The sequence below is a fragment of the Trichosurus vulpecula genome (genome assembly GCF_011100635.1).
Source record: "Trichosurus vulpecula isolate mTriVul1 chromosome X unlocalized genomic scaffold, mTriVul1.pri SUPER_X_unloc_2, whole genome shotgun sequence".
In the NCBI taxonomy this organism is placed as follows: domain Eukaryota; kingdom Metazoa; phylum Chordata; class Mammalia; order Diprotodontia; family Phalangeridae; genus Trichosurus; species Trichosurus vulpecula.
The window spans coordinates 1,640,100-1,652,922 of record NW_023494378.1 but is presented as its reverse complement, the minus strand read 5'-3'; the positions used below and the strand labels follow the sequence as shown (position 1 = coordinate 1,652,922).

General features: G+C 54.9%; 1 protein-coding gene across 2 annotated transcripts in view; it reads left to right on the top strand.

Annotated features, from left to right (window-relative positions):
• F8 (coagulation factor VIII) overlaps window positions 1-12,241 on the top strand; it is a 141,721-nt gene extending 129,480 nt beyond the window's left edge. For both annotated transcript variants that reach the window (XM_036740535.1, XM_036740534.1), the window contains exons 23-26: window positions 3,967-4,111; window positions 4,398-4,546; window positions 5,758-5,934; window positions 11,642-12,241. In XM_036740535.1, the coding sequence (XP_036596430.1) occupies window positions 3,967-4,111; window positions 4,398-4,546; window positions 5,758-5,934; window positions 11,642-11,797 (627 nt within the window). In that variant the 3' untranslated portion in view covers window positions 11,798-12,241. The remainder of the gene's footprint in view (window positions 1-3,966; window positions 4,112-4,397; window positions 4,547-5,757; window positions 5,935-11,641) is intronic.
• The last annotated feature ends 582 nt before the right edge of the window (window positions 12,242-12,823 follow it).

Sequence of the window (12,823 nt, the reverse complement as noted above, 5' to 3'; positions counted from 1 at the left end):
GTGTGTGTGTGTCAGGCACCAGCGTCTCAGAGACTAGACTTGGGAAGACAGAGAAAGAGGGATAGTATGGGCACGAGATGAGCGGGCACGAGCGCCTCGGGGATGAGTGCTTTAAGGTGCAGAGTGTGGGTGTTTCTGGGTGGGTATGGAGATGACGGTTTCAGGCACTAATGCCTCAGGGACTAGAGTGGGGAAGACAGAGAAAGAGGGAGAGTATGGGCATGAGATCAGCGGGCACGAGCGCCTCGGGCAAGAGCGTAAGGAAGAGCGAGCACTAGTTCAGAAAATACGAGAGCCGCGGCGATGGGTAGAGAGTGGGGCGGCGGCGGCGGAGGAGCCGGTGGTGGTGGTATGGAGACGAGTATTTCAGGCAGGAGTGCCTCAGGGACTAGAGTGGGGTAGGCAGAGATCGAGAGCACAGGCTGGAGAAGCTTGAAGAGGAAGGGAGGGAAGGCGGGCACGGGCTCAATGGGCACTACAGTGGGGAAGGCAGAGAAAATGGGATTGTATGGGCACGAGGTGAGCGGGCACGAGCGCCGCGCGGATGAGTGCTTCAAGGTGGAGGGTGGGGATGAGTGGGGGTGGAATGGAGATGAAGGTTTCAGGCACTAATGCCTCCGGGCCTGAAACGGGGATAGCAGAAAAAGAGGGAGAGTATGGGCAAGATAACAGCGGGCACGAGCGCCTCGGGCACGACCCTAGGGAAGGCGGGCACGAAGAAAGCTCGAGCGCCTGGGGATGAGGGTAGGGAGGAATAGCGGGCAGGGAAGAGTGCCTTAAGGAGGAGAGTGTGATTCAGATACGAGTACCTCAGGGACTAGAGTGGGGAAGACAGAGAAAGAGGGAGAGTATGGGCACGAGATGAGCGGGCACGAGCGCCGCGGGGACGAACGCCTCAGGCACGAGCGCCTCAGGCTTATAATAGGGAGGAAGGGCACGAGCTCAGCGGGCACGAGCGCCGCGGGGACAAGAGCCAAGAGTGTAAGAATGGGGACGTGGAGGTGAGGGGATGGAAGGCGGTTACGACCGCCACACGCATGGGCGCCTGAAGGAGGCGAGTGTGATTCAGATACGAGTGCCTCCGGGACTAGCGTGGGGAAGAAAGAGAAGAGGGAGAGTATGGGCATGAGGTCAGCTGGCACGAACGCCTCGGACACGAGCGCCTCAGAAGCGATAGTAGGGAGGGAGGACACTACAGTGGGGAAGGCAGAGAAAGACGGAGAGTATGGGCACGAGATGAGCGGGCACGAGCGCCGCGGGGACGAGCGCCTCAGGCCTACAGTAGGGAGGACGGGCACGAGCTCAGTGGGCACGAGCGCCTGGGCGACAAGAGCCAAGAGTGCAAGCATGGGGACATGGGGGGGAGCGGAGGGGGAGAGGGCGGGGACGACCGCTGCCTGGATGAGTGCCTCAAGGAGAACAGTGTGTGTGTGTCAGGCACCAGCGTCTCAGAGACTAGACTTGGGAAGACAGAGGAAAAGGAAGAGTATGGGCACGAGATGAGCGGGCACGAGCGCCCCGGGGATGAGTGCTTTAAGGTGGAGAGTGTGGGTGTTTCTGGGTGGGTATGGAGATGACGGTTTCAGGCACTAATGCCTCCGGGACTGGAATGGGGACGGCAGAAAAAGAGGGAGAGTATGGGCAAGAGAGCAGCGGGCATGAGAGGCTCGGGCACGAGCCTAGGGTAGGCGGGCACGAAGAAAGCTCGAGCGCCTGGGGATGAGGGTAGGGAGGGAGAGCGGGCAGGGAAGAGTGCCTCAAGGAGGAGAGTATGAATCAGACACGTGTGCCTCAGGGATTAAAGTGGGGAAGACAGAGAAAGAGGAAGAGTATGGACACGAGCTCAGCTGGCACGAACGCCTCGGACACGAGCGCCTCAGAAGCGATAGTAGGGAGGGAGGACAGTACAGTGGAGAAGGCAGAGAAAGACGGAGAATATGGGCACGAGATGAGCGGGCACGAGCGCCGCGGGGACGAGCGCCTCATACCGGTAGTAGGGAGGAAGGGCACGAGCTCAGCGGGCACGAGCGCCCGGGCGACAAGAGCCAAGAGTGCAAGCATGGGGACATGGGGGGGAGTGGAGGGGGGGCTGGCGGGGACCACCGCTACCTGGATGAGCGCCTCAAGGAGGAGAGTGTGTGTGTTTCAGGCACCAGTGTCTCAGGGACTAGAGTGGGGAAGACAGAGAAAGAGGGAGAGTATGGGCATGAGATCAGCGGGCACGAGCGCCTCGGGCAAGAGCGTAAGGGAGAGCGAGCACTAGTTCAGAAGATACGAGAGCCGCGGCGATGGGTAGAGAGTGGGGCGGCGGCGGCGTTGGTGGTGGTATGGAGACGAGTATTTCAGGCAGGAGTGCCTCAGGGACTAGAGTGGGGTAGGCAGAGATCGAGAGCACAGGCTGGAGAAGCTTGAGGAGGAAGGGAGGGAAGGCGGGCACGGGCTCAATGGGCACTACAGTGGGGAAGGCAGAAAAAATGGGATTGTATGGGCACGAGGTGAGCGGGCACGAGCGCCGCGCGGATGAGTGCTTCAAGGTGGAGAGTGGGGATGAGTGGGGGTGGAATGGAGATGACGGTTTCAGGCACTAATGCCTCCGGGCCTGAAACGGGGATAGCAGAAAAAGAGGGAGAGTATGGGCAAGATAACAGCGGGCACGAGCGCCTCGGGCACGACCCTAGGGAAGGCGGGCACGAAGAAAGCTCGAGCGCCTGGGGATGAGGGTAGGGAGGAATAGCGGGCAGGGAAGAGTGCCTTAAGGAGGAGAGTGTGATTCAGATACGAGTACCTCAGGGACTAGAGTGGGGAAGACAGAGAAAGAGGGAGAGTATGGGCACGAGATGAGCGGGCACGAGCGCCGCGGGGACGAACGCCTCAGGCACGAGCGCCTCAGGCTTATAATAGGGAGGAAGGGCACGAGCTCAGCGGGCACGAGCGCCGCGGGGACAAGAGCCAAGAGTGTAAGAATGGGGACGTGGAGGTGAGGGGATGGAAGGCGGTTACGACCGCCACACACATGGGCGCCTGAAGGAGGCGAGTGTGATTCAGATACGAGTGCCTCCGGGACTAGCGTGGGGAAGAAAGAGAAGAGGGAGAGTATGGGCATGAGGTCAGCTGGCACGAACGCCTCGGACACGAGCGCCACAGAAGCGATAGTAGGGAGGGAGGACACTACAGTGGGGAAGGCGGACAAAGACGGAGAGTATGGGCACGAGATGAGCGGGCACGAACATCTCAGGCACGAGCGCCTCAGGCCGGTAGTAGGGGGGCAGGGCACGAGCTCAGTGGGCACGAGCGCCTCGCACGAGCCTAGGGAAGGTGGGCACGAAGAAAGCTCGAGCGCCTGGGCATTAGGGTAGGAAGGGAGAGCGGGCAGGAAGATAGTTCGAGCGCCTGGAAATGAGGATAGGGAGGGAGAGCGGGCAGGACTGAGTGCCCCAAGGAGGGGAGTGTGATTCAGACACAAGCGCCTGAGGCAGGATAGTAGGACCCTTTCAGGCAGGAGTGCCTCAGAAACTATAGTGGGGGAGGCAGAGATAGGGCACAAGCCCCTTGGGGAGGAAGGGAGGGAGGGCGGGCATGAGCTCAATGGGCAATACAGTGGGGAAGACAGAGAATATGGGAGAGTATGGACACGAGAGCCTTGGGCACGAGCTCACCAGGCACGAGGGTTACGGGAAAGGGTGCCTCAGCGAGGAAGGGAGGCAGGGGAGATGATTGCCTTGGGGACAAGAGCAGTGGGTACAAGATTGTGGCAGGAGCGGGGGATCATGAATGGGCTCAGGGCAAGCTCTGACTCTGCTCCCCAGGTTCAGGGTGGTGGGAAGAGTTCTAACTATGTTCCTGTTTGTAAGAGAAGCTTGGCTAGTCAGCTGTGGGAATCCGTTCTCGGCCCTCCTGCTGGCCTCTCTGCTCCTCTGTCCCCCAGCCTCTGCCCTGGAGCTCCCTCATGAGTACACTGCCTTGCAGGTCTTCTTTGGGAATGTAGATGCATCAGGGATCAAAGAAAATGTGTTTGACCCTCCCATCATCACCCGGTACATCCGCCTCCAACCCTCCCACTTTAGCGTGCGCAGCACTCTGCGAATGGAGCTGCTTGGCTGTGAGCTGAACAGTAAGTACTCCAGTTCCGAAATGGGTAACCTGGGCCTTGGAGATCCTTGATGATGTACTTCAGGGATGTCTACCAGGTCCCAGCCACCTCTGCACTAGAAGGAGCTCCATCATCACCAGAGCCATTGGGGGAGTTCTCAAATTAGGGGCTGAGCTCACCATCCATGAGCTTGGGAAAGGGGTGAAATGAAGTGGGACCGAAACTATGGAGAGGAGGTGGATGGCTGTTGGACCCAAGACTGCCCGTTCTGACAGTGACTCCCCCACCCCCTCTCCATTCCATCCAGGCTGTAGCCTACCATTAGGCATGGAAAATCGAAGCATCTCAGATGCACAGGTCACAGCTTCATCACACAAGGTCACCGTGTTTGCCAACTGGGCCCCTTCCCAAGCTCGACTTAACCTTGAGGGCCGAACCAATGCCTGGAGGCCCCGGGTAAGTAGCCTATGAAGACACTTTGTGGATAGCATGAAACACCCTCCCCAGGTAGAGAGTATTCAGGGGGTGGAAGGCCAGGGAAGATTAAGACTTTGCTAGAAAGTGTGCAGGAAACCTGGCCATTCTCATACAGACTAACAGTGGCTGGAGGCCTCTCTTAACTAGCTGACCAGGGCAAATGAACCCATTGTTCCAGGGCACCAATGTTGAGGGGAGGGACTTGCAACTTCCTCCTTATGGTGACTTCTGTCCCTGTGCCTTAACCTGGGGTCTTCAACTGGCTTGCATCGCTATGCTGCACAGCTGTCCTCCAGCCATCCTGCACAAATGTCCCATGTTCTGTTGCTGCAGGACTTATGGCATGGGCCTGCCTGCCTGCCCTGATGACCTTCCTCATTACCTGTGTGACTCTAGCCACAATCTGTGCTCCTTCCCTTTCCCTCAGACTATTCACTTGTTTTCAACTCATGTGAAAATCAGCCCTGTCAGCCAGTTACTGTGGTCAGTCAATAAACAGTTAAGTGCCTACTATGTACCAGGCACTATACCAAGCACTGGGGGTACAGAGAAAGGCAAAAGACAGTTCTTGCTCTCAAGGAACTCATAGTGCAAAGAACCAATTATAAACAGGATAAACTGGGGATAATCAATTGGGGAGGGCACTCACATTTAAGAGGGATTGGGGAAGGTATCCTGTAGAAGGTGGGATTTCAGCTGGGACTTTCAGGAAGCTAGGGGGCAGAGATGAGAAGGGTATGGGGAACAGCCAGAGAAAGAACTCTGAATGGAGAGATGGAAGGTTTTGTTTGAGGAACAGCCAAGCGGCCTGTTTCCCTGGAAACCAGAATGGGGGTGGGGAAGTGGTAGAAAATACTGGAGAGGGTCAGCATTGTGTGGGCACTGATGTCATGTAGGTTGGCACAGAAGCATTCCATGTAGAGAAGAGCCCAACTCCCAAACTCCCTCCAGAGTCTGAGCCCAGTGAGGGCTGAAGCTCTGGACATGGCATCCAGTGCTTTGGCCCCTGTTCTAGCATCCCTGGTTGAAAGCCTCACTTACTGTGCTCCTTGGTTTTGTGGCTTCCTGGAAATTCAATGTGCAGATGAGGTCCAGGAATGGAGGCACTGGCCTGACTCCTTTGAAGTACTAAGTTGAGTTTCAGGGGAGAGGGGAATGGTGGCCAACAGCATGATCTGATTCCTCCCCAGGAGAATGGGCAGAGGGAATGGCTGCAGGTGGACTTTTGGAAGCTCATGAAAGTCACCGGAGTAACAACCCAGGGAGTGAAGTCCATCCTTACCAGCATGTATGTGAAAGAGTTCTTGCTTTCCAGCAGCCAAGATGGCAAACACTGGACCTTTTTTCGTCAGAATAACAAAGTAAAGGTATGTTGAGCTCTTTAGAAATGGGAGAAAGGCCTCTGAGTCTGGTTTGGACAGGCTGATCCAGTGATACACCACCCAACGGAGGGCACACATCTTCCAATCCCCAGTCTCAGTTGAGAGCACTGGGCATGAGGGAAAGGAATACATATTTATTAAGCAGTGTGCCAGGCACAGAGCTAAGTGCTTTACAGATGGTACCTCATTTGGTAGCATGCTGGGGGGTGGCGCTAAGCAGGATTCAAAAGCTGCCCTCAAGGAGCTTGAGCTCAGAGTACATGACCAAAGGGACCTAAATCCATGGGCTGTGAACCCCAGGAAAGGGCAGGGAAAGGGCTCAATCAAGAATGGTTTTTTGCCCTCTCCAGTGAGGTTGGACCTACTCAGACTAGGTAGGTGATCGCTCTGTGATGTGATTTAAGGGACCCCAGAAGGGCTACTTCATGGGCCTGCTCTGAGTCAATAGTTCATTCCTTTTCATCTCCTTCATTGATTTCCTTATCCAGCTAACAAAGATTCATCAAGCATCTCCTCTAAGATTAAGACTGCCTCCTGGCAATTTTCTGATTTGATCTCCCCAGAAACCTTGCAGGACAGGAAACAGGTTTGAAAGGGGAAGGTCCCAATCATGGGAGGAAGCCCAGGGAAGGAAGAGGCATAGGGAGGGGAGTTGTCAGGAAGGACACTGCTAACAGATTTCACCTACGGTGGAATTTTGCTCCAGCTTGGCCTAGTCAGTGGTTTTTCTCTTGTTCTCGTGTTCTCTTTCTCTCTCTCAATCTCTCTCTCTCTCTCTCTCTCTCTCTCTCTCTCTCTCTCTCTCTCTCTCTCTCTCTCCCCTCCTCTCCCTCCCTCCTCTCCCTCTCTTCTTCCCTCCTTCCTCCCTCCCTCTTCCTTCTCTCCCTCCCTCCCTCCTCTCCCTACTTTCTCTCCCTCCCTCCTCTCCCTACTTTCTCTCCCTCCCTTCTCTCCCTCCTTCCTCTCCCTCCCTTCTCTCCCTCCTTCCTCTCCCTCTCTCCCTCCCTCCTTCCTCTCCCTCTCTCCCTCCCTCCTTCCTCTCCCTCTCTCCCTCCCACCTCTCTCTCCCTCCCTCCTCTCCCTCTCTCTCCTCTCCCTTTCTCCCCCCCTCTCTCCTTCCTTCCTCTCCCTCTCTCTCCTCTCCCTCCCTTTCTCCTCCCTTCTCTCCCTCCTTCCTCTCCCTCCGTTCCTTCCTCCCTCCTCTCCCTCCTCTTTCTCTCTCCCTTCCTCCTCTCCCTCTTTCCCTCTCTCCTTCCTCTCCCTCTCTTCCTTCCTTTCTCTTTTCTCTCCCTCTCCTTTCCCTCTCTTCCTCCCTCTCTCCCTCCCTCTCTTCCTCCCTCTCTCCCTCCCTCCTCTCTTCTCTCCCTCTCTCTCTTCTCCCTCCCTCTCTCCTCTCCCTTCCTCTCTCCTTCCTTCCTTTCCCTCTCTTCCTTCCTCCCTCCTCTTCCTCTCTCTCTTCCTCCTCTCCCTCTCTCCTTCCTCTCCCTCTCTTCCTTCCTCCCCTCTCTCTTTCTCTTCTCTCCCTCTCTTCTTCCCTCTCTCCCTGCCTCTCTCCCTCCCTCCTCTCTCCTCTCCCTTTCTCCCTCCTTCCTCTCCCTTTCTCCCTCCTTCCTCTCCCTTTCTCCCTCCCTTTCTCCCTCCCTCCTCTCCCTTTCTCCCTCCCTCTCTCCCTCCTCTCCCTTTCTGCCTCCCTCTCTCCCTCCCTCCTCTCCCTCCTCTCCCTCCTCTCCCTCCCTCCTCTCCCTCCTCTCCCTCCCTCCTCTCCCTCTCTCTCCTCTCTCTCTCTCCTCTCTCTCTCTCTCCTCTCCCTCTCTCCCTCCCTCTCTCCCTCCTTCCTCTCCCTCCCTCCTCTCCCTCTCTTCCTCCCTCCCTCCTCTCCCTCTCTCCTCTCCCTCTCTCTCTCCTTCCTTCCTTTCCCTCTCTTCCTTCCTCCCTCCTCTTCCTCTCTCCCTTCCTCCTCTCCCTCTTTCCCTCTCTCCTTCCTTCCTTTCCTCTCTTCCTTCCTACTTCCTCTCCCTCTCTCCCGCCCTCCTCTCCCTCCTTCCTCTCCTTCCTCTCCCTCCTTCCTCTCCTTCCTCTCCCTCCCTCCTCTCCCTCTCTCTCTCCTCTCCCTCTCCCTCCCTCCTTCCTCTCCCTCTCTCCCTCCTTCCTCTCCCTCTCTCCCTCCCTCCTCTCCCTCTCTTCCTCCCTCTCTCCTCTCCCTCCCTCCTCTCCCTCTCTTTCTCCTCTCCCTCTCTTTCTCCTCTCCCTCTCTCCTTCCCTCTCTCCCTCCTTCCTCTCCCTCCTTCCTCTCCCTCTCTCCCTCCCTCCTCTCCCTCTCCTCTCCTTTTCTCCCTCCCTCTCTCCTTCCTTCCTCTCCCTCTCTCTCTCCTCTCCCTCCCTTTCTCCTCCCTTCTCTCCCTCCTTCCTCTCCCTCTCTTCCTTCCTCCCTCCTCTCTCCCTCCTCTTCCTCTCTCCCTTCCTCCTCTCCCTCTCTCTTCTCTCCCTCTTCTCTCCCTTTCCTTTCCCTCTCTTCCTCCCTCTCTCCCTCCCTCTCTTCCTCCCTCTCTTCCTCCCTCTCTCCCTCCCTCTCTGCCTCCCTCCTCTCTTCTCTCCCTCTCTCTCCTCTCTCTCTCCCCTCCCTCTCTCTTTTCCTCTCTCCCTCCTTCCTCTCCCTCCTTCCTCTCCCTCCCTCCTCTCCCTCTCTCTCTTCTCCCTCCCTCTCTCCTCTCCCTTCCTCTCTCCTTCCTTCCTTTCCCTCTCTTCCTTCCTCCCTCCTCTTCCTCTCTCCCTTCCTCCTCTCCCTCTTTCCCTCTCTCCTCTCCCTCCCTCCTCTCTCCCTCCCTCCTTCCTCTCCCTCTCTTCCTTCCTCCCTCCTCTCCCTCTTCTCTCCCTCTCTTTCTCTCTCTCTCCCTCCCTCTCTCCCTCCTTTCTTTGCCTCCTTCCTCTCCCTCTCTCCCTCCCTCCTCTTCCTCTCCTCTCCCTTTCTCCTGCCCTCCTCTCCCTGTCTCTCTCCTGTCTCCCCTCCTTTCTCTCCTCTCCCTCCCTCTCTTCCTCCATCCTCTCTCTCTCTTCCTTCCTCCCTCCTCTCCCTCCTCTTCCTCTCTCCCTTCCTCCTCTCCCTCTTTCCCTCTCTCCCTCTCTCCTTCCTCTCCCTCTCTTCCTCCCTCTCTCCCTCCCTCCTCTCCCTCTCTCCTCTCCCTCCCTCTCTCCTTCCTTCCTTTCCCTCTCTCCCTCCCTCTCTCCCTCCTTCCTCTTCCTCTCTCTTCTCCCTCCCTCTCTCCTTCCTTCCTTTCCCTCTCTTCCTTCCTCCTTCCTCTCCCTCTCTCCCTCCCTCCTCTCTCTCTCTTTCTCCTCTCCCTCTCTCCCTCCCTCTCTCCCTCCCTCCTCTCCCTCCTTCCTCTCCTTCCTCTCCCTCCCTCCTCTCCCTCTCTTTCTCCTCTCCCTCTCTCTCTCCCTCTCTCCCTCCCTCCTTCCTCTCCCTCTCTCCCTCCCTCCTCTCCCTCTCCTCTCCCTTTCTCCCACCCTCCTCTCCCTGTCTCTCTCCTCTCCCTTTCTCCCGCCCCCCCCAATTCCATATACCTCTTGTATCTGGCTGTAGGGCCCATTGTTGAGGGCAGTGGATTCTTGGGCTCATTTGATTAATGAAGCAGCTGATCAGTTTGGAATCAGAAAATATCAGATGTGAAGTTAAAGGTCCTGGTTTCAAGTGTCAGCCTGTGTGCTCTTGGGCATCAGTCTCTGTATCTGGAAAATGAGAGGACTGGACAGGGTTACTTCAGAGATTCCATTTATCTTTGAAGTCCTATTGTTCAATGCCTTGAGTTTGGATTTGGACTCCACTACCACATCCTACTTACAACTTGAGGCCTAATTGAAAATAACTAGGCCAGCCAGGCTTCGGCACTTGAAACTGTATAGTCCCATAGGGGCATCCCCCAAGACCAAAGCATTGTGCACAGCACCGAGGCATTTGGTCACTTCAGAGCAGTCTTCTTAAAGTAGAGGTTTGGTCATGTCACCTTCCTGGACTCCAGCGGCTCCCTATTACCTCCAGGATCAAATGAGATCCTCTTCCACCTTTCCAGTCTTCTTACACTTCACTCCCTTGCACACAATTGCACACAATCCTACTTCTTGCTCTTTCTTAAACATAACCCTCCATCTCCCAACTCTATACCTTTCGTTGGCTGCCCCCCATGCAGGGGATGCCCTCCCTCCTCACCCCAAGCTCCTGGCTTCTCTGACCTCCTTCAAGACTCAGCTCAAGTCTCACTTTCTACAGGAGGCCTTGCCTGGTTGTACCACCACCCTCTCACACCCCCCCCACCCCCCCCCACCCCCCGCTAATGCGTTCCCTCTGAGGTTACCTCCCATTTACACTGTATGGCTCTTGTCTGTTCATGGCTATTTGCTGGTTGTCTCCTCCATTAGATTGGGAGCTTCTTGAGGGCAGAGACCCTGTTTTTGCTTTTCTTTGTATTCCCAGTGCTTATCACTGAAGAAGGTGTGTCACTACCTGTTTTGCCAATGCACCCTCAGGACGGTAGGGCCTTTCAATCTCACTTGCAGGCTGAAACCTCTTTTCACTGTTAGACCCTTAGCTCCTCGAGGGGAGGGACTGTCTTACTTTTCTGTATATATCTTTGCACATAATACTTTTTCATTCTTCCATTTTACTCATGAGGAAACCAAAGCTTAGCAGATATAGTGCCTTTTCCAAGGTCACACATCTAGTGAGTGCCAGAGATAGGATTTGAACCCAGAAAGGCCTCTCCTTCCTATAAGTACACTAAGCTGTCTTTCACTTCCAGAGGTATTAGTTAAAGCCATGGGAGAAATGAAGGTGTCTGGGAGGGAGCCTTGGCAAGGGGAAGAGGGTGGACCACACTCACTGCCAGGGTGCCAGGGAAAGGCTGGACCAGTCTGTCCCATCACCACTTACAAGCTCTGGGAGGGGGACAGGTGCAGAAAGAAAGATTTAAGGCAGGGAAGGGCTCTTAGCTTGGGCTCTGTGAACTTGAGTTGTTGGGGTTTTAAAAATATTTTGATAAAACTATTTTAGTAGACTTGGTTTATTTTGGAGCCCTATCTATTTTATTTTATGCCTTTAAAAACACTATTCTGAGAAGAACACCACAGGGTTCACCAGCCCCAGCCCCTGGGGTCCAGGACCCACCAAAAAAAGAAAAGTATTGAAACCCAGCCCTAAGGCCTTTTCTGTGTTTGAAATTGGAAATACCTGGGAGGCAAGGGGGAGAGTTCCTAGAAAGGGACTAGGCAGGACTGGCTGGATCCTGAGCTGCAGAAGGTGAGGCTCCAGTTCCTCCAGCCCATCTCCGGTTAAGGCAAATCTGAGGCCCACTTGGTGGCAGTGCCTCCCTTAGAGACCTCTACCTGGGTCCCTTCCTTCACAAAGCCTCCCTTGTGCTGGGTGGCCTGGCTCTTCAGATCCTTAAGGATCTGAGCCCGTCGAATTGGCAGGGGACCTGAGGGGCCTTCCATCCCAACCCTCCTGCTCCTTTTCCACATAAGGGAAGTGCACCACACTATGTGACCTAGTGTCACATGGCCTATCCCTTTTAGTTGCCTCTTTCATCCTGTTTGGAATCTGTCTGTCCTTCCTCCTGCTGCCTCTACTTGGTCAGAGTCAAGTGCTTAGACCATGCTTCCTCTGCTCCCTAGGTCTCAAAACGCCTCTTTTTTCTTTCAGATCTTCAAGGGGAATCAGGATCATTCCAGCCCTGTGGTGAACCCTGTGGAGCCTCCGCTGTTTGCCAGACACCTGAGGATTCACCCTTGGAGCTGGGCCAACCATATTGCTTTGAGGGTGGAGGTTCTAGGTTGTGACACTCAGCAGCTGTACTAATGGGTTAGGCTTGGGATGGGCTTTGCTCTGAATAGCCCCTTCCCATAACTTTCTCCTAACCCCTTCCCTTTCTAGTCCATCACCCTGTTCTCTTCCCAACATCTCAGCCACTCCTGCTATTAGTAATGCTGTGATAGGATTCAAATCCTATGGGTTAGGGAGACTTTCTGTGATTCCTGACTATCTCTTGGCCTGCCATGGAGGTAAGAGAAAGGAAGGTGTCCTCCCTTTCCTAGCTTTAATCTCTCTCCCTCTACTTTTGTCTCCCTGGGAGTAACATGGATCACACCCTGCCTCACCTAGAACAGGGCAGCTTGGTCAGAGGAACACCCCAGATTGAGTAAAAGAAGCTGGCTCTGGAATGGAGGGACTCTTTGTGGGGGGTGAAGGTGGATTATCTGTGACTATTTCTAGCATTCCATTAAACCACACTGTCTCTGCAAACATGGCCCTGTTGCTTCATGCTCCCTAGTCTGGGATGGCCTGAGTAAATCCAAGCTGGTTTCAGTCATTGCTAACATTGACTTGCCTGTATTGGTCCACTTACATCAGTTCTTAGATTTGCTAGAAGTCTTCCTTGGCTGAGATGTTCCATAAAACAACTCCAACAGAGTCCATATCTCTGAGGGGAAAATTTGAAAGGGCTGGAAAAAGATGAGAAAGATGAACAGATGGGAAAGGGAAGAAAGGGGGAAAGGAGAGAGATAGGAATAGAAGGAGAAGGACAAAAGAACAAGGGGGAGGGGAAGAGAAGAAGGATGAAGAGAAGGGGAAAAGAGGGAGGGGGTAGGGAAAGTGAGAAAGGAGAGGGAGAGAAAAAGGGAGTATTGGAAAGAGGAGGAAAGAAAAGAGAGATTGAGATTGGGGGGATTTTTTTCTTTCTTGGGAGCTATTGGAGATGGTGGTTTTCATGGTGATAGTGATGAAGAAGATAATGCTATTCTCCAGATATTTTATGTGCCTTCTTTACCAGAAACTGAGCAAGGGGAGTATACGACTCCTCCCCATCCCCAACACACACACACA